Consider the following 24,615-nt stretch of genomic DNA (forward strand, 5'->3'; position numbering starts at 1 on the left):
TCTAAAATGTTGGGGAAGACCTAAGTGCTGTAAAAATATTCCAGTAATGAACAAGAAGTTGGTGGCTTCACGAAATTGGATAATAGTTCAGTACAGGGAAGTATGGTGGGAACTATGGTAGAAGACTAGATGCAAAAAGAGATCTAAGTACCAACTGCAATTTTACATATATATATATACATATATATATACATATATATATATATATATATATATATATGAGATCACTAAGGCATGTTATGAAAGTACTGATTAGACCAAACCACGTTGATGGTTTTCATCCCTCACCACAACTTCTATTTCTTCTACTCATTCACAATCATACCTAGGAGTATTCAGTTGCTCATGTGAGAGCCTCAAGTCCAGCAAATTATTCAATAAATTACTACTCCAAGAGGTTGTCTAAAGTGAATCCTAGACTATTTTCTAGAGAAAGAGATCCAAATACATTTTAGTAGCTTTGGGATACCTTTCACAATTTCACCTTGTCCAATTATCTGACAATAATCCATTATCTTTCTATCACTTTGCTCTCTGATCCCAGTTGATTAATTTAAACTGTTCAGTTTTTCATTGAATTTTTGGCAAATTTTATGTTTTGCTATAAATGTGAGAAATGTAATTTTGTTTGAATTTATGTCTTCATTTCTTCATATAGTCTTACATTATGGTCCTAGAGTAGAATTAATAAATAGGTATTAACAAGTAAATATTCTTTATATCTATTACCAAAGTGTTTTACATAAATATTTTACTAATGTATGCTGTGTGACTGTAGTTTTGACAACACTGGATTATACCTTTAATTTTATTTTCTACTAGGAAAAGTAATATCTCATTTTAATTTGTGATGTAAAAATAATTGGTAAGAAAAACAGTAAGAAGTAAAAATTCTAAATTATCTCAGCAAAATATAGGAATAACTGCATAAAATAGAGCATAAAATAGTGTATAAAATAGAGCACAAAACATTTTAAAGGTATCTTGGGAGGGGCAGATGAGAGTGAGAGAGGTAGCTAAAAATATTTTTAAAATATAATCTTATTGGATGAAAGGAAAGAATGAAAAACTAGAATGCTTCCCTGAGATAACTAATTGAGTTTATCAGTCAGTATACAAAATATGGTACCAAAGCTTTGACCAAACTTGATCCACCTGTTTTCAAAAATACTAGTTCCACTTCTTACTACCTGCATAACATAAGGTAAGTGCTTCAATTCCTCAGTAGTTAGATATGACAATTATCCCTATCTTATAGGGATGTTGAGAGAACTGAATTAGACAGTACGGATTATTATAGATTATTAATTATAATAAAATACATATAGATTCCTAACACTTCAAAAAGGCACACAGTGTATACTTGATAAATTATTATTATTACTGTAACAGTTTTTTATTCATAGCAATAGAGTGAAATGTGTCTCAGTATGAACATCCAGAGGGAAAGACAGCTACTTAATAATAAAAATAAGGTATGATTTCCAGATTAACAAGGTGAAAAAATGGAATGAATACCAACTTTATCAAGCACATAAGAATAAAGATTGAATAGAAAAAAGATACAAAAGCATTAACATTAAGAAAATAAAAATGGAAAATAAAAAATGAAAGACAGAATGTGAAGCAAGGTGTTTTTAGAACACTGAAGCTATTCTGTATGGCACTGTCATGGTGGCTACAGGTCATCAGACATTTGTCAAAACCCATGGAAAGTACAACACAAGAAATGAACACTAACGCAAACTATGGAACTCAGTTAATGAGCATGTATCAACAATGGTTTATGAAATGTAACAAATGTGCCATCTAATGCAAGATGTTAATAATAGCAGAAACCTAGGGGGAGGGTAAGGGAGTTTATAGGAATTTTGTACTTTCTAGTCACCTTTTCTGTAAAGCTAAAAGTACAAAAAATTATAAAATTTTTAATTTTAATAATTAATTATAATTATAAAAATAGTGTAGAAATGTCTGTGTATATATATCTCTATATATATGTATCTGTGTGTATATATATATGTGTGTGTGTATATATGTACAGAGAGAGAGAGAAAAAGCGAGAGATAACTCGGCAGAAATTTATAATATATATATTAGAAACTTTATATTAATTATGTATATAATTTAGTAACAACAGATTTTTGTCAACTATGTTACATAATAAATTTGTTAGCTTTTATCGTTAGTTACTTGTATGTTAATATTTCCTTGAAGTATTAACAACACCTTGCAAATAAATGGTTTATAAAATACATATAGATTATTTCATCATTGTAGTAATCCTAAGAGGTAATCAAAGGCAGGTATTAGTTATGCTTTAAGGATTACAGAAAAAGGAATGGTTAACTTCATGGAGCAAGCAAGTTGCTGAGTGGACATAAAGACTAATTCTTCTGATTTTCTGATTTTGGAAAAGACTCATGTCGATAAACGTAAAAAATAAATATATTCTGCAAAACGTGCTAAAAATAATGGACCAGATAAATGATAACATAAAATGAAATGAAAGATATAAGATGTTTTATCAATCATTACGGAGATTGGGTATGGACTATAATTTCCCATAAAAAAGGTTTATATTCTTAAACTGGACTTTGAAAAATCCACAGTTACAGAGAGACAGGAAGAATATGTGTTAGTGTTCTGTTACACAGTGGGGTGACTGTAGCAGTAACAAATCTATTTCAAGGTTGCTAGAAGATAAGATTTTTAATGTCATTACCACAAAGAAATGATAAATGTTTGAAGTAATGGATATGGCAACTACCCTAATTTGATCATTATACTATGTATGCATGCACCGACACATCATATTGTGCCATATATATATATACACACACACACACACACACACACAAAATTATTATCTGTCAATCATAAATTTAAAAAGTAAATAAAAATAAAATCTAGCTTATACTATTTGCAAGAATCAGAATAAAAAGAAAGTAATGAAAATCTAAAAATAAATGCAAGAGAGAGAGAGGTTGGAGGAGAGAGAGGATGAGTAACAATATTAATGTTAGAAGGTGGACTTCAGGGTTGAAAGCACTAAACAGAAAATAAAATAGGCTGATATGTACTGATAAAAGTCACATTTTGTGAAGCAGATTTGCAGTCATAGAGTTTTACATGACACCTTACAGCAGCTCAATATAAAAAGTGAGAACTACATATCACCTTGGCAACTTGATGAAAATATAATTTGAATAAGAACATTTCATATGTTTCTTTTGAAATTTAAGTAAATGTAAGCATGTCATGAAAATTAACTGACTTAATCCTCACAATAATAACCCTGTGAACTGAACACAATTATAATCTGTATTTACAATTGAGAAAAACTACAAACGATATTAGTCAAAAGGTTTTGACACATCCAATAAGAATGACAAATCCTTCATATGCTTGATTAAGGACAAAAGAAAGGGAGTAAAATAGAAAAGAATAGAGATAAGAAGATTTAACTACAGAGAGTATTTACAGAATAATATATGTTATGATATGCAATTCTATGGCAGCCCATTTGAAAACCAAAATAAATGAATGATTTTTGGGCAAAATATGTAATTACCACAATTGAATGAAAAATAAGTGGAAAATCTGAAATGATCACTTAGAAAAGTATTGAAGGAACAGAGACATTCACAGGTAATTTCTATTAAATATATAAAAAGTATGTACTTCAGGTATATTAAAGCAAGGGATGAATATTCATGATCGGAAAATGTATAGATGGTGATATTGGAAAGGCATTTGATAAAATTCAGTAGCCATTACTAATAATAACACCAAATAAAATAAGAATAATAAGAAACTACTAATAAAATAAGAATAATAAGAAACTACTAATATTAAAAGGAAAACCTGTAACAGCCTTCACATGATTTCAGGCCCAGCCTTCTAGCCTAACACTGAGCAGAGCAGAACTGAGCTGTCCTCAACCAGCCCTGCCTTACCCAAATTGCAGATTTGGAAGCAAAATAAATATTGTCACTTATTTAAGCCAGGGTTTCTTGGCACTGTATTACTGACCTTTTGGACAGGACAATCCTTTTTTATAGGTGGTTATCCTATGCATGGATAGGATATTCAAGAGCATTCCTAGCCTCCTGCCAGTAGCAACCCCGCATATGTATTGACAATCAAAAATATCCTTGGTAGGTAGAATCACTCCCAGTTGAGAATTACTGCTTTAAGCCATTAAATTTTGTCATTCTCTGTTATGTAGTTACAGTAATAGCTTGTCTTTCCCTGCCCTGGATATCATCCCCACCAACGTCCCAACTTAGGGAATTTAACTAGCCCATATAATTAAATCTACACAACATTTATACATAATACATGCATACATAGCATATAGGACTATTTTTAACATCATTTCACAAAGGTATGAAAAGATAATATGTATATATGCCTATGTAATCTTTCTTTTCTCACTCAATACCTTGTAGAAATCAAATAAATGAACAATTTTAAAACTTTTTTATTGGTTATAAAATAATACATCAACTCAAATCTTATATTGGCTATATAATATTACATAATATATCCTGTAATTCTTCTCTTAATGGATGTTCAAGTTATATCCATTATTTTTGTTTCTGTAAACATTAAATAATAAAATATTTCTATTTATATCTTTATGTAGTGGTGATTAGTGTCTTAGAAATATTTTTCCAGGAGAATATTTGCTGGGTTAAAGGTTTTATAATTTTAATAGATGTTATTTGCCTGATTGCTTATTTTTAGATTGTCCTCAATACCTCACATTTCAGCTAGTAGCATACAACTTTTTAATTTGTTCAGAATATTTTATATTCCTCTTAAGATTATACATACACATATATATTACATGCCATATATATATAATGTATGTCAGATTATATACGTATAAGTTCCCACGGGTATAATCAAAACATCAATGTGAGAGGAAGGTTCAACTTGGTGATTTTTAACTTCCCCTTGAACCTGATAAGTTATGACTTAGAGTAACATGGCCCATGAAGGTCCTGCACTCAAAATTCTTTTTTGCTTTCCTAAAGCTTAAACCCTTAAGATTTGGGATAGACTCAATATATCCTCTCACTCAATGTACTTCCCTGCTTTTCATGACCAGTTCTGAGAACCTAGTGACTCAGAATGTAGGAAAGAAAGAATGCTATAGTAGTGGAGATTAGCAATGATGCTACTCTCCTTTCAGCCTTCTCACTCACTGCTGCTTCTTCCTGTCTTCCTGATCACCCTTCATGGCCACGGAAGTTCTACTAAATCTCAGCAAAGTTATCCTATATAAAAAAGAACCAGAAGTTCTCCTGTCTGTTTAAAGATATGCATGGAAATGAATTACAAAGACAGATTTCTAATCTCAAAATCATATTAAATTGCGAGTTCTGAGAATTAGAAATAATTGTAAGAAGCATATCTTTTTGGCACTATTAGTGTATGAGTATAATATAAACCATATGAGGCTAGCAGTAATCCACCCTCTTAGTGAATTCCTCTAGTGACCAAGAGCTCACTACTTACAGGGTATCAAATTCTATCTTTACATAGTACTGAGTGTTACAAATGTCTTTGTTTTTTAACCTGAAATCAGGCAATTTGTTAATTGTAATTATTGGAACTAGTTCTAGTTAATCTTTTCAATAAATTTGTTACAACATCTCTCTTACAAAACAATAAACACTATTAACATGTTGGTATATTTTCCCTTTGCTTTGTAATATGTATGAATATACTTGCATACATTCTAATATAAGTAACAATGTCATTTTTCTATGTCTTTAATTTTTTTCAAAAAGATTTTCTGTAAATACACAATCTATACTATGGATATATTGTAATTTATTTAACCAGTTTCTTATTGAACATTTTTAAATGTTCACAAATATTCAGCATAATGATGTAATAAACAAAGTTTTACACTATTTTTGCTGAAATGTATTATTTTTGTAATTTTATAAATTATTTTGTGCTTACTGGCTTAAAGGATATGAATATTTTAAAGTTTTGAAATATATTTGCGTATGGGTGAATGTTATATGTATGTTTCTTCTCTTGATTATTTTGTTTTATGACAAAATATATGATTCTTCATATATAAAGAAAGATATATACAAACACACACACAAAAAAACCCACACTCATAGCACTTACTTCTCTCCTGAGCTAAGAAACAAGCAATGGACACAAAAGACAGATACTTGGGAATAAAATTATCTTTATCATTGAAAAAAAGCTTGACTGTAAAACACAACATATCTATAACTACATATTAGGTAGCCTGCTAAAACTATGTACACACACACATATGCATATAAGATAGCCTACTAAATATATATATACACACACACAGTTACTGCAAATGAGAGCTGGCTCTGCAGAAGCATATGGGAACCTGTATTGTCCGAAGTACTTGATTGGAGAAAATGCCTCAATTTTGTAGACTCTCGTATTTATCTGAAAGACCATTATTTCACCAATTATTTGATGCTTTGAAAACAAATCTGCCTTTGCACACCTAGTTAAAAACCCTTCACTAACTTTCCATTGCTCATAGGATAGAGCATAGCACCTGTGTGACCTAGTCTTAACCTGTCACTCCAGCCCTATTATTCACCACTGCTTTCGTTTCTGATGTATGTATCAGGACCATTGCATATGTGGTTACTATAACATATGTAACTATAGTTACCAGAACATATATTTTACACATATACTTTATATACTATACTACATATATGTGTGTGTGTATATATATACACATATACTGCATGTATACATATACACACACACACAGTTTTAATAGGCTACCTAATATGCATTTCTGAATAGAAATAGATTTACTCACTTTATTATGGAGACACTGGGTGGCCACACACAACTGCAGTTGGGACAGAGCCTACTCTGTAAGCTTTCCTCAGGAGAAGCAGAGAAAGCATGTGCCGTGTAGACGATTACATTAAAATGGGAAACAAATTGTTCCTTTTCTTCTTTCAATCTCGCCAATGAAATAAATCTGTTCTCCTAGGAATTGTTGGCCCTTTATAGGAAAATTAGGTGCGGAGAGTAGTCTTCGTTTCCCAACATCTGTACGCTTCCATCTGTATGTATTTCAAGGCAGTGAACTTCACTGATTACTCCATATACATGCACATGTATACATGCAAATGTATAAGCACATATATTTATACATATTGTGATACGTGTAAATTGATACTAAAGAATACACAAAAATAACAGCTAATAGAAATGTTTTAAAATACGCAATTCTATAATGTGCAATTTGAGTTTTTCCCAATTGTGTTCTAGGGCAATAAACCATTTTTTAAAGAGCTTAGTCAATTTGCTTGCCTGTCTTTGGAGGCCATCTTATCTATAAATGAAGCTGTTGAAATGCATTTGTTAGTTTAACATTATTCGCTATGAGTTGGTTATGCAGTGCTAATACCGCTGTTCCAAAGGTGGCCACAGAAAAGCTTCCGGTTGGATAAAGAAAACAAAAGGATTATATGTACTGTTTTCATCATGGCCCTCTTTATCTAACATCATAGAGCTTTCTGGAGTTTTACTTTATTGTTGACAGAGTACTGTATTATGATACTTTTATTCATCTTAATGACATTTAGCATTATGAATTTCACAGCAATCATATATTTTTCTAATATTGTTTTAGAATATACAAACACTTCCTCTGGCTACAGGTTGGCATTATGCTTTCATTTTGTGAAAAATAAATGTAGAAAACAGAGATATTATCAAGTTTCACTAATCTAATACAATTTTGAAGTAAATTTATTTGTTTTAGTCGGTAAATCAGATAATTTTGCCACAAATTATTAGGTTAATTAAAATTCAGTTAATACTTCATAGATTTTATAGATTGAAAAACATGAAACTATAGCTTCAGTATAGCTTAACATTTTATATTTAAATGTATTTCTTTGTCTTCTTTTCATGAGAGAAGTTACATTTTTTTCAGTTTCTCTGACAATTTCAGGGCTAGACGAACTAGGTCCCAGTTGTCCTGTTTTTCTATTATACTCTTAAAAGTTTTTTTTTTGTTTGTTTTTTAAAGAAACTAGGCAGTAACCCTTTCATTTCTGTTATCTTCAGAATAAAATTGGATGACATGTCCAGTGCCAATGTACCTTTCAGACGTTTAATGCTTTGTCAGTAATCTATCCATTCATCTGTCCATCAAAAATCCCTAAGATGATTTCATGAGCAATGAAAGCACTAAAACCAACTTTGTGGAAATACTGGTGCTCCGGAAGCAGAAATTCATTTTATTTCAAATTATAATTGGACTAGCATACCTCTGATGTATATTAATTATGACAACTACTATTATCATTATTTAGAGGAAGGGTCTTGCTCTGTTGCCCAGGCTGGAGTGCAATGGCACAATCATAACTCACTGTAACTTCAAACTCCTGGGCTCAAGTGATCCTCCCACCTCAGCCTCCTAAGTAGCCAGAAGTACAGGTGTGCCTCACCATACTTGGCTAATATTTAAAATTTTTTTGTAGAGATGGGATTTCACTATGTTGTCCAAGCTGGTCTTGAACTCCTGTTCTCAAGTGGTCTGCCAACTTTGGCCTCCCAAAGTGCTGGGATTACAGGCATGAGCCACCAGGCTTGGCCTTATTTTAATTATTTTCTAATGCAGTTGGGATAAAGTGAGGGAAGCGGAACTGTATTTGTTTTATTTTATTTTATTTCCATTTCCACATCTTTAACCTTGTGGCAATACAAACTAAATTTTACTGTTTTGTATGTATATTCATAGTCGTATTGAGATTGTTTTCTTCCAGTCTGGCCAGATAGGTTATATTATACAGAGAAGAGCTTCCCAACTGATGCAGTGAGGCAGAGTAGATTACAGGCCTTTGATATACTGTTTCTTCCTGTCCTTGGGGCGGGCCTGGTAAGATTTAGGGGATTCACACGGCTGTCAACAGGCAGGAAAATCCTCAACTATTTACTCCAGCTTGTCTGCAAGTATTATTTTGAAGTGTTATCTTACGAGAAAAGCCATAAAGCAATGCTACCAACTACAGTAAAGGTTTGCTTAATTTTGCTCAATGAATATAGATCTGTATCCATTTTCCAGAAAAATATAAAGTAGATAGGTGATATTTAAAATATATACCCTTAGACTGAGAATCTTGAAAGTTGTGAATATCACTATAGTATGTCATTTTCCTTAATAAAATGCCATAAAATATAACTGAAAAAATTAAGCAATCACTTAATGAGTCAATAAATAAAGGACCAGATAGTTTTAAAGCTATTAAAATGCATTCTCACTGAAACATCCAATAAAACAATATTATAAATCTCCACATACACACATCACATTTCCATAGAGAGCTAATCTGAATTACGCCCAAATGGAAGATGTCACTTTTTAAGTTACCTAAGGTCTTTCTCTTTCCTGGCTAATAACCTAATATCATTTTCCTGACTTTTTCTATTGCCAGAATTAACAGTTGCCTTGCTCTTTCATGGCTTTTGTTCATGTAGAAACAGTTTGTTACCACTGCATAAATAATTACATATATGAAGGCTATCCGAAAGCTATGTTACTTGCAGGTAGTAGTAGGTAGTAGGCAAGTCTCTATCAATATCAGCATGATTGATTTCTGCACATCACTTTGGTGGGGTAAATTTAATAACTATGGGTTAACAAACTGAATCTGTCATGGTTCTCCAGATATTTTAAACAATGCAAATGCTAAATCTTCCAATGAAAACCATCTACTGCACTGAATTTTCTCTAAGGATACATTTTTCTTCACCTACAAGTGAAAACAGAAATGCTGTGTTTTTTTGTTTGTTTTTTTGTTTTTGTTTTTGTTTTTTGCCTGGAGTTTCAGCTATTGAAGCTATGAGAGAAAGCCATGTTTGTAAAGAGAAATTAAAAATTGTTCTTTATTATATTTGCTACAGAATCCAGTAATGGGTAATCAAATAAAGTTCTCCAGGGGTGAAATGAAAGAACAGTCCATATGCCAATCTATTTATCTCCTCAGTCCACCTCTGATCACACTCTACCCTTTCCTGTCTGCAGACTTGGTTTGTGTGCAGGTCAAATTACCTCCTATTTTCTTTTAATATAGTTTTGCCCTGGCAGGGGGCAGTATGATGACTCAACAACTAGGTTGTTATTAGTCACCTCCCCCTTAACACCACCCCTTTAGACACAATGCAAAAGGCAGTATTTAACCGATCTTATTGTTGGTAGAAGAAAATCATCTATATGGGTTACATCTACACACTAAGAAAGAGGCACTTCATCCATACATATGAAAACAAAACTGCCAAAAGATTTCACATGATTGTTTACTTGACGCACTTTTCAGAAAAAACTGTCAAACCAACAATAATAATAAGGCTTATACTTAAGCAGTAGATCTTAAGTAAAAAGATGTACATAAATCAAACTTTCAGAATTTAAAATATTTTCCATCTGTTATGGTTTTAAGGAAGGTTTATCTTCTGATTTATGTTCAGTTGTTAACACTTCTTCACTGTTTAACTTCAGGGTTTCTGAATCACTATCTATACTCCCACTTCTACTAAGCTGAAGTAGTTAATGATTTGTAAAACACTTGTGTGCTTAAAGGTAATCAAAGACTCTTGAAAACTATGTCTAGCCCTAAAAAAAAAAAACAAAAAAACAAAAAAACAAAAAAAAACCCTTATTTTACAAATGTACCTTTCATTTATAGTTACTTTTAACAACAACAACAAAAAAGCACGGCAGCATGCACATGATCAAAGGCAGAATTCCCTATATCTAATAGTAAGAATAGCTACTATAATGAACACATAATTTAGGCAGTAAAATAGTAATTTTATAAGCATTAGTGGTAAGCTTTTTAATAAACCTTTCAGGTATGTATTGCATTCCTAATTTGCCAGATGAGTTAACTGAGGATTTAGGGTCTTTGCTAATATAATTCCAGGTGATTCAATTTCAGAGAGTAGAGAAGAAATTGGAATCCAGGTATATTTGGATCGAAAGCCTATGGTTTTTGTTTTCATACTGTATTTGCTCAATTGCCCATTTTGTATCATTTTCAGGCCCAAGAAATTGTATCTCTCAGAGGCTCATGCCTGATTTGTGACAGCTTCTAAAAAAGTAAAACAGCTGGATCCTCCTTTTTCTGCTCCTGGTGCTCATTACAAAACTAACTGGGGTTTTGCCAGACAGACTCTGTGTTGGGAGAACTACAAACATGAGTTCTTTGCCCTGAACAAAATCGCTGATTCTTACAACTCAAGTGGGTTTTGATCAGTTTCCTCTTCTGATGTCAGGGTGGTACTGCCAGTGCATCTTGCCCAATATACAGTGAGGGCAGAGAGGGGCCCACTCACTCACGTCACTCTCTGAAATGAGTCCATGTAGAATAGGCCGGTTCACCTATTTTCCAGGCGGTGACACCCAAACCTGGTACTGTTCACTTAAAAAATGCTTACAAATAGGAGAATCGCTTGAGCCTCGGAGGCGGAGGTTGCAGTGAGCTGAGATCGTGCCACTGCACTCCAGCCTGGTGAGAGGACAGAGCGAGACTTCGTCAAAAAAACAAAAAAAGAAAACCTTGCAAATAAACAGTATTGGAACAAGAGGAAAGGGCCCAAACAAGTCTGGCACCTTCTTCCTCTTCATCATCTATTCTTTTCTTAAATTTGGACACAGAGCACTTAAGTATCTGCTGTGTGCTAACCACCTTGCTAAGTGCTGTGGGTCATAAGCATAGTTCAAGGAAAAATAAATAACAGTCGAAACTATTGTAGAGAAAGAGCTGTGCAGAACAGGATCAGAAGTGTTCTCAATTCCTCCTCCTTGTCTGGGGTTAGTTTGCTGGGCTTACCATAACAAAATACCATAGACGGGATAGCTTGAACAAGAATTTATTTTGGGAAAAACTATTCTGGAGGCTGAAATTTCAAGAGCACGGTGTTGGCAGGGTTGTTGGTTTCCCCTGAGGCTTCTCCTCTTGGCTTAGAGATGGACGGGTGCCTTCCCACTGTTCCCCCACATGGCCTTGACTTTGTGTGTGCCACCCCTGGTGTCCCTTATAAGGGCACCAGTCTTACTGTGTTAGGGTCTCACGTATGACTTTATTTAGACTTAATTACCTCTTTAAAGGCCTTACCTCCATTTACAGTAACTTTGGGGTTAGGGATTCCACATATGAATTTGGGGAAACAACCCACCCATAACAATAACCATTACATAAATGTCTATAATGTGCAGTGGACATAAGCCAAGGTAGGTCAGACACCACATGCATGGAGCTAGGAGCATGGATGCTTCAGCCAGTTTGGGTTCGAATCCCACGTCTGATACTTCTTAATTGTATAACCATTGGTGAAATGTCTTAATGTTAGTGCTTCATCGGTCAACCTGTTAAACCAGACAATAAGAGTACTTACCTCCCAGGGTTAATGTAAATTGCTTTGTATCTATTATTTTAGGAAGTTGAAATAAAAGTTGGCTATTAGTGGTGGCTAAGTGGTTTTAAAGATGGTGCTACTCCTCTTTCTCCTCTCGATGTAACACAATAGGAACTGTGAGAATAAAAGGTAAAAGACAGAGGAAATCAAATTCTTTAATTGAAAGATATTAACATATACCAAGTGTTCTTAATTATAATCATTTATTATAATGTGAAGAAAGGTACAATACAAAACGACAATAAATTTGTAGCTTAATTATTTTCACAAATCTTTGTTGAGCACTTATTACAGGTGAGAAAGTGCTCCTGGTATTTTGGAGACAGCAGGGAACAAAATAAACAGGAATTGTTATTCTAGTGAAGCTTACATTCCAGAATGGATATGTATCACCTCCACGTTTAACACTCATTTCAGAAATAGGGGAAAGTAAGACACACCCAATAGGAAAAAAAAAAAAAAAAAAAAAGTCAACTGACAACCTCATAAAGCAAGTTAATATTGCTATCGCGTAGCCAGAAAAAAACACCCAGGAACCATACTAACTCTGGGGCTAGTTAGATGGGCTTCCCTAAAGGCTCCCTTGATCCCTGTGATGCCGGTTTGGGATTTTCTTACCCTACGTCCAGACACACCCGGACCATCTTCCCGCCCGGCCCGGCTCGGCCCTGTCCCGCCCCGCGCGTGGAGCGGGAGGGAGCCCGGCCCTAGCGTAGGTACCGGCTCCGGGGTCGCCGCCAGCCTCCGCTGCCCGTCTCCCCGCCCGCGGCAAGTCCACACTGGGGCCGGGTTTGAAGCAGCGCCGCCGGAGGCGGAGGGCCGGAGGTCCTGCCTTTGCCCCACGGCCGGTGGCCAGCTCGGCAGGTCCCTGGTCCCGGCGCGGTGGTCGCCCAGAGCGCGAGTGACTTTGTCCTCTGCTGGGTGACTCCTGGCTCACGTCACCAGTTTGACAGCCTCTCACCAAATCAGAGAGCGGCGCTCGCCGGGAGCTCTGGGCGTCACCGGGAGCTCCCGCAGATTAGAACTCGCCTCTCCTAGCTCCTCCCCTCAGTCTCATTTAAAGCTTCCCACTGGTTTTCCTGAAAACTTGAGTGGGCTCAGTTTCTGCAGCGCTTTCTTCCACTGCAAGATGGTAAGTGAGGAACTGGCGTTAGCTAGTCCGCTGGCAAACTTGGGTCTCTGGAAGTTAATGAGCTTTGCATTTAGAATTTATTCCACCTTGGGAGCAAGATTTCTCTGCTACCCACCAATTAAAACAGATCCTCTCTGCTGCCCTCTCTTTTCGTATCCTCTATCTGCTTTCTCTCTCTCTCTCTCTCTCTCTCTCGCCCTCTCTCCCTCTCCTCTCTCTCTCCTCTCTTCTCTCTCCCTCCCTCTGTTATTACTACTTTCCTTACTTTCTCCCCAACTTCCTCCTCCCCCTGCACTCTCTTTTCATTTCCACCTCTTCCTCTAGATTATGCATATATTTGCAGACACTTGGACATGAACTTGTCTAGGGATATTTGGGGTTTGTTTTCTTCTCAGGTATCAATTGCATAATAGCTTAGCTCTGATTTTAAAAAAAAAAAAATCTCAGGGAAGGAGTCTGCAAACACGCTTTTATAATAAAAGAAAATTGCACTTGATAAACTTTTGGCTGAATTTCTTTGGTCTGCACTGCCCAAGCTGGACTTGCTTCAGAACTGGAATTTTTCAAAACTTAAATTACTGAGAACATTAACAAAGTGTGATTGAATCGACTTAACTTTTTTTTCTCTTTCTTCTTCTTATTTGTTTTCTCTCTGTTTACGTTAATGCCCAGAGAAGCTCTGTAGTAGTCAAAAAGAGTTTTTCCAAAGCTGGGCTCTGCTAAAATGAATGGTTTTTACCTGATTAAGCATTGACAGATAATTTAAATTTGGTGTTGTACCAATTCACCCAGGAAGGCTGCATACCTGCCCCTGCCTGGACATTTGGAAAGACTGTGTGTCTGAGGTTCAAGAAGTGGAGGGCAGGAGAGTGTTCACTGGATCAGAACACAGTGGAGAATACATGCCAGTTAGTGACAAGATAACTTTGGAGGAGCATGAGCCCTAGTGATGGGCAGAACTAGAGCTTGCTGTCTTTGCTAACAAACTTCTTTCAGCTTTGATTATATGTTTACTTGGAGTGACTTTATGCTCCTGTGCCTAGTGTTGGGAGCAAAATGTTTTAATTATCTCTGGGACAGAGATAGATAGATAGATAGATAGATAGATAGATAGATAGATAGATAGATAGATAGATAGATAGATACATACATACATACATACATACATACATACATAGACTGAGCCAGCAGCATGTTAGGTCAGAGGGAAGAGAAAGGAAGGAATGAGGCAAGTATAATTCAGAAACAAAAATGAAGAGGTTAGTCTATATTATGTCATATCCATTTCAGCTTTAGCATTCTGCGTTCTTTGTCCTTCAGGAGTTTTAGAAATATAATTAAGGTATTTGCTAGAAAGAACCAAATAGTTCTTATGTTTTTGCATCATTAAGTAGAATTCCCTTTTTTTAGATCTTGGGTAGACTATTAGATGAGCTGGACGTTGCAACAGAGAATCCTTCTGGATATGTACAAATTTTACCCATTCAATGCTAGTCTGCTCTTTTCATCAAAGGGCTTAAGGGAAATTCTGGGTAAACCAAGAAACTCATTCCCTTTTAGTAATTGTAATTTGACCACCCCAAAATTAATATGGATCTATACTTAACACCTTTTCTGATTTTTTTTCTTTATATTTCACTGCATATAATTTCGGTACTTCTCCCACCCTTTCCCCCTTTTAAATCTCCATCACCCCATCTCCTGGGACCCTGCACTCCCCCCATTCTGAATTTCACAGAACACCATTCTGCCTTGCCAAGACCAGTACTTTGTAGGAGGCCAGAGCTATAATTGCCCGTATTCCACTACAACGTCAGAATCTAGTGTTGACGTTTCCACGGAGACTTGGGTCTCTTTCTGGGCTGCTGGTCTCCTGGACAACAGAGAGCTCCAACAAGCACCACAGGCACAGGGTAAGTTCTGCTCTTCTGCTTCCCTGACAGATCTGGAGCTCTTTTCCATACCCGTGGCTACAGAGCATCATGGGCTAGGACTCTAGAATAAGGGACGATATGGAAAAGTTACGTAAACCCAAGGACTCCTGATTTTTACAGTCAGAAAGCCTGCTGTTTTACACTTGCCAAATGGTGAAAATGGGATTCTTTACCTTGCCCACCGGATAGCATGTATTTCTCCCTACACTTTATAGTTCTTGGAGAGTCCTATCTCACTGTGGGAGTGTGAGTCTGGATCAAGGTTTTATAAACAACACACCAGCAGAATGTCTTTGGAATGAGGATACCAGTCGGAACACTTCTTTTGGAATTCAGGAAAGTTTCCCTGAGTTTGAGAGAAAAGCAAGGAATTCTAGCTTAATTTTTATTTCATAGAGGAAGTTCCATGGATAGTGTGTTAGAAGTGGAAAAAGGATTCCCTTTTACACACAAAAAAAGCTTCAACTTTGGAGAGAAGTATAGCATTGACATAAAATGACATATTAATTTTGATCTGTGGCATGTGAGCAATATTTATAAGTATTAAAGAAATGTCTGTGTTAAACACTCCGGTTTCTTAAATAATTCTCAGACACCCTAGAATTAAATATCCATACCATTGGTTCTGCCACATGATTCGTTTTATTTTTTAAAAAGACACAAACAAAGGAACTGAAAAAATTAAAAGCACGCTTAAATGTCACAGAGGATGTTGTTGAGTATTAACTTTCCACTACAAGCAACAGTAAAAACAAAATGCCCAAGAGTGTGAACCCAAACTACTTATGCCGTTTTATTCCTATCTCCTTACTCATCATTTCACTTTAATCAAAAATATTTCAGTATCCACAGTATAACCAGAGAAGGGCAAGAGTCAAAACTATACTAGATGAAGAAAAGAAAGTAAAAGTAAACCCGGTTAGTATGCCCATAGTTTTTTATTGATAGATAGAGCTAACTGTCAAATATGGGGGGAAAAGCCACTCTGAAAAAATAATTTATAAAATATACAGATTAAAATAGTTGAAACAGATAAGGTCTGGGCACAGTTTTGAGATTTTCATTAAGATCTTCAAAGAAGCAAGGTCCAAATAGTTTTAAAGTAGAAAGTGCTACCACATAAAATTCCAAATAAATACAGTCCGTTAGATTAAAACAGGCAGGCAGACAGGCAGAGAAACTAGTAGCATTACAGATTAGAATTTAATTATAGAGCCAAACAATATATTATCAAGTGCTCGAGCTTAGAAAGCAAGATAAAAACTAGAAAAACATAATGGAATTGCAATGTTATGCCGAGTTTAGGGGAGATCAGTAATATGTGCATAAATTAATGACAAAACTGGACAGTCTTTATTAATTTATCCAGCAGGAATACATAAATTAGGCGAGAATGTGACCCCTTCCTGCTTATAAAAATTTACGTCTTTAACTGCTATGTGATCCAGTGTATAAATATTTGTTTCTCTCAGCTTGCTTGCCTTTTCTGAAAAACTTTAAATGTCTTGTTTTCCTGTATGGCAGCAATAGCTGTTTAAGAAAAATAATTGAACCTACTAAACTTTCTGATTTGATTTGATAAGTTTCTTTATTACACAGAAACTACAAGACTATTTTCTCAGTTATCTATTTGTATTTTCACAGATTCATTCAGTGACTCAAATTTTTCTCTTCCGGACTTGTGCTCATGGGAAGAGGCTCAGCTTTCCTCTCAGCTCTACAGAAACAAGCAGGTATGTGTAAGTCAGAGCGTTGAGACTGGTCGTGTTCTGCGTGATCCGTTCCCCACCGTTAATATCTTGCTTCTTTTCCCTTTTGAAATTCATGCTGACTCAGTTTAGAACTAAAGTGACTGTGTGTCCACAGAGAGATCAAAGTTAGATGATCAATGTCAGAGAAAAGAAAAACCACCAAGACACTCTAGAAAGGCCTGCAGTCAAGCTCCCACTTTACACATTTTAGCCATATGACCTTGAATCCTTTGCCTTTTCCTCATTTATGGAATTGTAATCCTTGTGCTGCCTATCTCAGAGGGAATTTGAAAAGATCAAATGATATAATGAGTGTGACAGTATTTTTAAACCATAACATCGCTAATACTTGGAGAAGAGATAATGATTATAAAATATTTTCCTAAGATTGCTTTTTTCATGTTCTGTTAGTTTTGCCCCTGAAGGGTAATTTAATCTCGTGGACATACAGACAGATCAATCTGAGGCTGAAAGAAGCCAACCCACCTCTGTTTTTATTTTTTATTTATTTAAACATGCAAGGGAGGAGTCCAGCAAAATCTTGCTAATACTTGGAGAAGAGAATGATTATAAAATATTTTCCTAAGATTGCTTTTTTCATGTTGTGTTAGTTTTGCCCCGAAGGGTAATTTAATCTAGTGGACATAGAGATAGATCTATCTGAGGCTAAAAGAAGCCGACCCACCTCTGTTTTTATTTATTTATTTAAACCTGCAAGGTAGGAGTCCAGCAAAATCTTCCTAAACATCATTTTTGATATTTAATTTAATCTAGTGGACATACAGACAGATCAATCTGAGGCTGAAAGAAGCCAACCCACCTCTGTTATTTATTTATTTATTTAAACATGCAAGGCATCATTTTCTATATTTAATTTAATCTTGTGGACATACAGACAGGGCAATTTGAGGCTGAAAAAAGCCGACCCACCTCTTTATTTATTTATTTATTTATTTATTTATTTATTTATTTAAAAGTGCAAGGAAGGAGTCCAGCCACATCTTCCTAAACATCATCTTCTGTATTTAAACAGTAGCCTGCGGCTCATTTTCCTTCATATCTACCTGATTCCCTTGTGATTACAAGTTTAAAAGTATTATAATCTCTCCAAACACTTTGCAATGAATGAGAATTCAGAGCACAAAGCTGAACAACTGGGCGTTAGGGGAACGTAGATTTAATTTAGGCCTCTCAGGATGAGGGCTCCCCGTGCTCGTGCTCACACAACAAACACTAGTCAAGTCAAGGAGCAGTGGCATTACTATAAGGTTACAGAGTCAGTACAGTGGAGCAGCCTTCACCACTGTCTGCTTTTTGTAGCTGCAAGATACCCTGGTGCAGAAGGAAGAAGAACTCGCTAGGTTACATGAAGAGAATAATCACCTCAGACAATACCTGAATTCTGCTTTGGTTAAATGTCTTGAAGAAAAGGCCAAGGTATGTGTGTATCTACTTTATAAGAACAAAGCAGTGATTTGAGAAAGGAAATGATTTATGTCAAACTCCTTGATTAAACAGGGTATCTTGATATGCATTTATGAGATAGATGATTTTTCTTAAGGAAATATGGCTGTTTCACAATAATTTTTATCTATCATTTCTCTGAAGTACCTCAGGTGTCAGTCATATATTACAAAAGAAGTTGCTTAAAAATCAAATGCTAGTCGGGGGTGGGGGTTGCTTAGACAATCAGGGTTAATCAAAAGGCAGAATTAGATGGATGGAATACTGGTATGCAGATCTAAAAGACACTCAGTTCTTTTAATAATCTGTTTGACTTTAGGCAAATCATTCTTACTTAGATCCTCACTTCACTTCATCTGTAATGGATGGTCTAAAAGGTCCTTTAAAAATTCTGCTAGATCTAAAATGCTGTGAATATTGCCGGAGTCCAAATCTCTTGATTTGGCATTTACAAATTACATTAGGCGTATACAATTACCTTATCATTTAATTCACATTTTTTTCTCCACTTTTAAAATGAGCTATTTCTAACTCAAGGATAAATAACTTGCCTATAGTCTTTTTCTGTTCATGCTCAGTTCTTTGCCTTTCAATTTTTTATTATCTATTTGCCATTATGTTATCATTAATGCTTTCATCATCAATCTCTTCTGTACTTCTAGACAAGCTACATTATTTGATATTATTTGGTGTAAATTGATGATGCTTCTTGCTACTGTTACTAAATAGAGCAGTTCGGAGAACAGAAGACACTAGATTTGATTTCTTTACAATTCAGTTGCCTTTGTTAAAAAGAGAATACATCTTGGTTATTTGCCTGGGCTCCTGACTCCAGCCACCATTCCATAAAAGGACACTTATTATATTATTAAGTGATAATAACTAGGCAGTTTGATCTGTCGCTCTTAATTATTTTCCAAGATTTAGAATAATTTAATATCTCAGAAGTGCTTTGAAAGTTAATGAAATAAGAAGAAGCAGTGTTGTATAGTGTTTAATCAGAGGATCTGTCTAGATTGGGGTGACTTAGGTTTATGTCCAAGCTAAATCATTCTCAGCAAGCCATTAATATGTCTGTGCCTTAGTTTCCTCATTAATGAAGATTTTAATAACATCTATATCCAATGAGATAATACATATAATCAGTGATTTATAAATTATAGTCAGTGATAGTTTATTTGTAAATGATAAATATATTATTTATAAATAAATATAAATATTATTCATATAAATTTATATTTACTTATATAAATTTATAAATAATATAGATATAAATATAATTTATAATATTTATAAATAAATATAAATGTTATTTATAGTATTTATAAATAAATATAAATGTTATTTATAGTATTTATTTTAAAAATGATTGTTTATTTATAAATGATAGCTTAATAAGTGAAAGTGCTATTATTGTTATAATAATAACTTGCCTGTGCTGAAATCTTAAAAATACCATCTGGTCCTTTCAACATTTAAGAAAACTGAGCAAAAAATATGATTTAGAGTTTATAGGCAGTAATTTGTCATCACAGATTTTACTTTACAAACAAGCTAATCCAATCCATCTTACTTGTGTGTGAAGAGAAACTTAATCATTTTTTTCGAAATAATTTAGTTAACTAGTAAATATATGAAAAAAGTATAACTTTCAAATATCACTTCCCTAGAAATTGCTCTCATCTGATGAGTTCTCCAAAGCATGTGGAAAATTCAGGAAGGGGAAGAGAAAATCCAAAGAACAAAGATACTCTCCTGCTGAGATTCCCCATCCCAAAAACGCCAAAAGAAACCTCTCTAGTGAATTTGCTAACTGTGAAGGACAAGTTGGGCCCCCTGTGGATCCCTGGGTCCTTCAAACACTTGGGTTAAAAGACCTTGACACTATCGATGACACCTTACCAGCTAACTACAGTGCCCTCGCATCTCGTCCCAGAAGAGTCGCCAGCACATTTTCCCAATTTCCGGATGATGCAGTTGATTATAAAAATGTCCCCAGAGAGGATATGCCAACTGACTATAGAGGTGACACAACAACCCCCTTGCACAGCACTGCCACTCATGGAGAAGATTTCCACAGCCTTTCTCAACTTTCAAATCCCCCAGTGGGGCTGAATACTCTTCCTTACTATACTGCTAATGTGTCACCCAACAAGACAGAGATGGCATTTTCCACATCCCTGAGCCCTCATTGTAATGTGAAAACTCATTCCTTCCACCAGGGACAAGCCTTTGTGCGTCGAGATGAGGAGGGAGGCTGGAAGTTTACCTGGGTCCCTAAGCAGTCTTAGTGACCCCTCTTTTTTATCACAAAGCACTGCCATGAACTGTTTACAAAGACCTCTCTTGCACTTGAATTTGACTATGTGGAATACAGAAGCTATTGCTTAGACGGTCTCCTGCCACTTTAAATGTCACTCTCAATTACCCACCTAAATCTGCAGGGAATGGCTTCCAAGAATCCATAATGAAACATGTCCGCGCTTCTTTCACCTAATTTTGACTTGTTTACACACCAATACCTGCTATTGACATCCTCCCTTTGCCCTATACTTGAAGAGGTATTTTCCATTTGCTTCTATATTCCTTTAAGACCTAGATACATTTTTCCAATTATAACCAGTTTAACAGATTTTCCTCTTTTAAGTAGTTGAAATATTCACAGCCCTTTTACTTTTCTCCCTTTGTCATTTCTGAAAACTGCCTTTAGAATGAGCCCTATTTTTGCTTCAAGTACTTACTACTGCATGTTCAAATAGCTGAGGGTGGGGTAGAACAAGTGTCTTTGCCCATCACCACTACTACTGAAGACATGATATGGATGTGTGTACTGTTATGTTCATGGCAATTCAAAAAGTTCAGTGCCCCATGGTGGCATTGACAAAGTCTCTTAAAACAACTGTAACTTCACTAACAATCAATATCACAGATAAACTTTAAAATTACAAAGAATTTAAATTAGTTTTAAATGCCTCATGATGTATCAGCTTCTATATGTGCCCAGCATTGTTTCTTTAACCAACATGACTCCAAGAAGAACATTTTGAGGGACTGTGGTAACAAATCTAGTCATCGTCTGCGACTACCCAGATGCTGACAAACTCTTATTGCTGAAAATAGACTAACCTAGCTCAGCCATTGTCTCATTCATTCATTCATTCACATATTTATTTTTTCATTGATTAGTCCACCCAAGATATCTGTAGAATACCTAATGCCTACTTTGTACCAGGCACTATGCTGTGTGATAGTGATAAAATATAAGCAATTTAGGCACTGTGACCACCATCATGAGACTTAGACCTACTCATCGGTTATGACTTTGAGAAAACGACTTCCCTTTTGTGAAGGTTCAGTTTCCCAGCTGTGGAATACAGAAGTTGGACTAGATAATCACTAATATTCTATGAATTGAGGCTAGGTCCTATCAGATTTACTCCAACATGGCAATTTCAGGTCATTGAAGAAACTAAAGAGAAGTCTTTGGATAGGCACTGCGAATATTATGTAGGGTAAATTTTATGTACAATTAATAAAATTCAAAAATATAAGTCGTTTGAAGTTAACATTGGAAATCATTGCTCTGATCACAGTACTCTTTTTCTAGAGCCCATTTTGCAGTTAACTCAGTCTAACTATGTGAGAATAATTTGCATCTAAAAATAGATACATGTTAATTTTTAAATAAGTGTGGATAGATTGAATATAAATATTGCTATCAAGGACTTCATATTTCTAAATTTGAAACCATATATTTTTAGTGCTTGTGCTAGTTTTCTTCTTTCCCATCTCTCAAGACCCCTATCATTCCCAGAGTAATTTACACATCCTGTGTGTGCACCTATGTTTTTTAGACAAACTTCAATTAATGATGAAATCCTTCATGTTGAAACCTGTTTTCATTTTTCTCTTTTCCACATCTCAATAAGTCATCTTGCACAATCAATATCTCATAGGTCAAGTGTGTTGGTTAGGAGTCTTTGTAACAAAGACCTGCTTTTCATTGTTGTTGCTGTTTGCTTGTTGCTTTATTTTGGTGATGTAAGCAAAAGTCTGTTATAAAATTTTGTTACCACCCACTTTTAAAAATAATTTATGAAGAAAATCCAATATAGTAATTAATATTATTCTCTGGAGTACTTTAATAAGTAGAACACATTCCATTTTCTAAAAAATAAAATAAAATAAATAACTGTGCCTTTTGCATTCTGGTGTCTGTGCCCCTGGTTGGTGGAATTTGTCTCTTTTTAGAATAAGAGATTTAAGAATTGGAATTACTGTACTTTAGTACACTAGGAATTGAGAAAGTAATATAACTAATTTTGAAAGTCTGATAATCAAGCTGTAAAAGGAAATGTATCAGTTAACAAATATTTATTTTGCATTCCTTGCGTGCCTTATCATGTGTTAAGTACCATGAGGATACACCCAGGCTTAGCACAATGCATTTGGTTTATAAAACAAAACCACACAAAATGTCATAGCTTTTGATAGCTTTTAAGTGAAACTTAATTTTGGCCCAGTTTAAAGATATTACAGAACATTTGGGATAAAATGTGATGTTTTCCTGGCTTATATCATGGATGATACTATGGAAGACAATTACCAAATGTTTTTGAAATCATGTCTTTAAATATTTAATATCCATTTAAATTATGTATAGAAAATCATTTTGTTCATGTTTGAAAATTAAAAATTTCTTTCACCTGAGTGTATGTTTTACTTGTATGGCTTCACCATGTCTCTCTAGTAAACCGCAGTTCATATTTTAAGCGATAGTGGGAAATAAAAATGAAGTCTTTTGTGATTGTGATAACTATTTATATATTATGCTTAACATTCCCTAATAGTAGATTTTCTTCTCCTGGTTTGTAACCATAATCCTGTGTATTTGCATTTCTTTGTATGATATCTATGGTCAGACTAATGTCTTCAGCATTTAGGGCTTAATGGTTCTTTGCCTTCTCTAGGGTACATTAATGAGGCTTTCAAATGTTAAGTGGCTTAGAGTCCAGTGCCTGCTGGATACACTACTCTCTTAACTAGCCACACATAAAAATTAGAATCCAGTACTGATTTTTTAAATTTGTTAAATTTTCCAATGTCCTCTGACCATCTGAAAGATAAATCATACTTGTATCTCACTAGTATCTGGAAAAAAAGGATGTTGTTAAACGTCAGCTATGAAGGTGATGTTAAAAAACGAGACTATTCAAGACTTCAGTGATGCTAACCTCTAATTTTGAAAAATCTGAGGAAAAGGAGCAATATGAATTAATGGAAGAAATTGTCTGTTTGACTTAATTCAAGACAATGACTTTTTAAAGAAAGTATGACAAATGGATTTAACAACTCACCTGTAGTACAGATGTGGAGAAAAGTATAGCGTTAATATATCCAGTGATAAGTTTTTGATAAATATTATATCGTGCTTGTAAGGTCAGGGTATATAATTTTACCTGTGTTTGTTTACCAAAAGATTCACATAAGATTAAATATTAAATTCTGATTTTTTCTTTATATTTCACTAAACCAAATAGAATTGGTTTTCAAGCTACAGATATATAGTGTGAGTATGTTTCTCAACCTATTTTTCATATTTTTATCTATATTTTTTGTTCTATAGAGATAACCAGACATCCAGTTTTAATTCTTGTATTGAATATCCTGCAATTGTTAAATATAATTTAACACTTAATATTTTAAATAATATGATTTCTATATGATTTGAAATATTTCTAATGATATGTAAGCATCAATTTTGTAATGAATTTATAGCTAATAAATAATGACAAAAACTTACTTAATCCTAGTTTTGGCCCTTATTTTGGAAACATTTTTTAGTGAATGGAGCAACAAACCA

At 34.7% G+C, this 24,615-nt stretch overlaps 1 protein-coding gene and 1 long non-coding RNA gene across 4 annotated transcripts in view; one reads left to right on the top strand and one right to left on the bottom strand.

Annotated features, from left to right (window-relative positions):
- The window catches only part of LOC135969591 (uncharacterized), a 42,630-nt gene extending 29,256 nt beyond the window's left edge, over positions 1 to 13,374 (bottom strand). For 2 of the 3 annotated variants that reach the window (XR_010584863.2, XR_010584862.2), the window contains exons 1-2: positions 13,090 to 13,374; positions 12,451 to 12,585 (exon numbers count right to left, since the gene is read on the bottom strand). This is a non-coding gene — a long non-coding RNA (uncharacterized lncRNA). Of the gene's footprint in view, positions 1 to 10,336; positions 11,562 to 12,450; positions 12,586 to 13,089 lie in introns of those variants that run through there. The other variant, XR_012430581.1, reaches the window with a different exon arrangement.
- A 1,958-nt stretch (positions 13,375 to 15,332) lies between these two features.
- Positions 15,333 to 24,552, top strand: GMNC (geminin coiled-coil domain containing; the record flags this gene model as incomplete). The annotated part of the gene is made up of 4 exons (XM_015444830.4): positions 15,333 to 15,516; positions 17,182 to 17,270; positions 18,609 to 18,725; positions 20,423 to 24,552. Coding segments are annotated over 4 exons (1,011 nt in total), but the record flags the coding sequence as incomplete, so codon positions are not given.
- Between the last annotated feature and the right edge of the window lie 63 nt (positions 24,553 to 24,615).

This window comes from Macaca fascicularis, chromosome 2, assembly GCF_037993035.2.
Source record: "Macaca fascicularis isolate 582-1 chromosome 2, T2T-MFA8v1.1".
NCBI classification, from domain to species: Eukaryota; Metazoa; Chordata; class Mammalia; order Primates; family Cercopithecidae; genus Macaca; species Macaca fascicularis.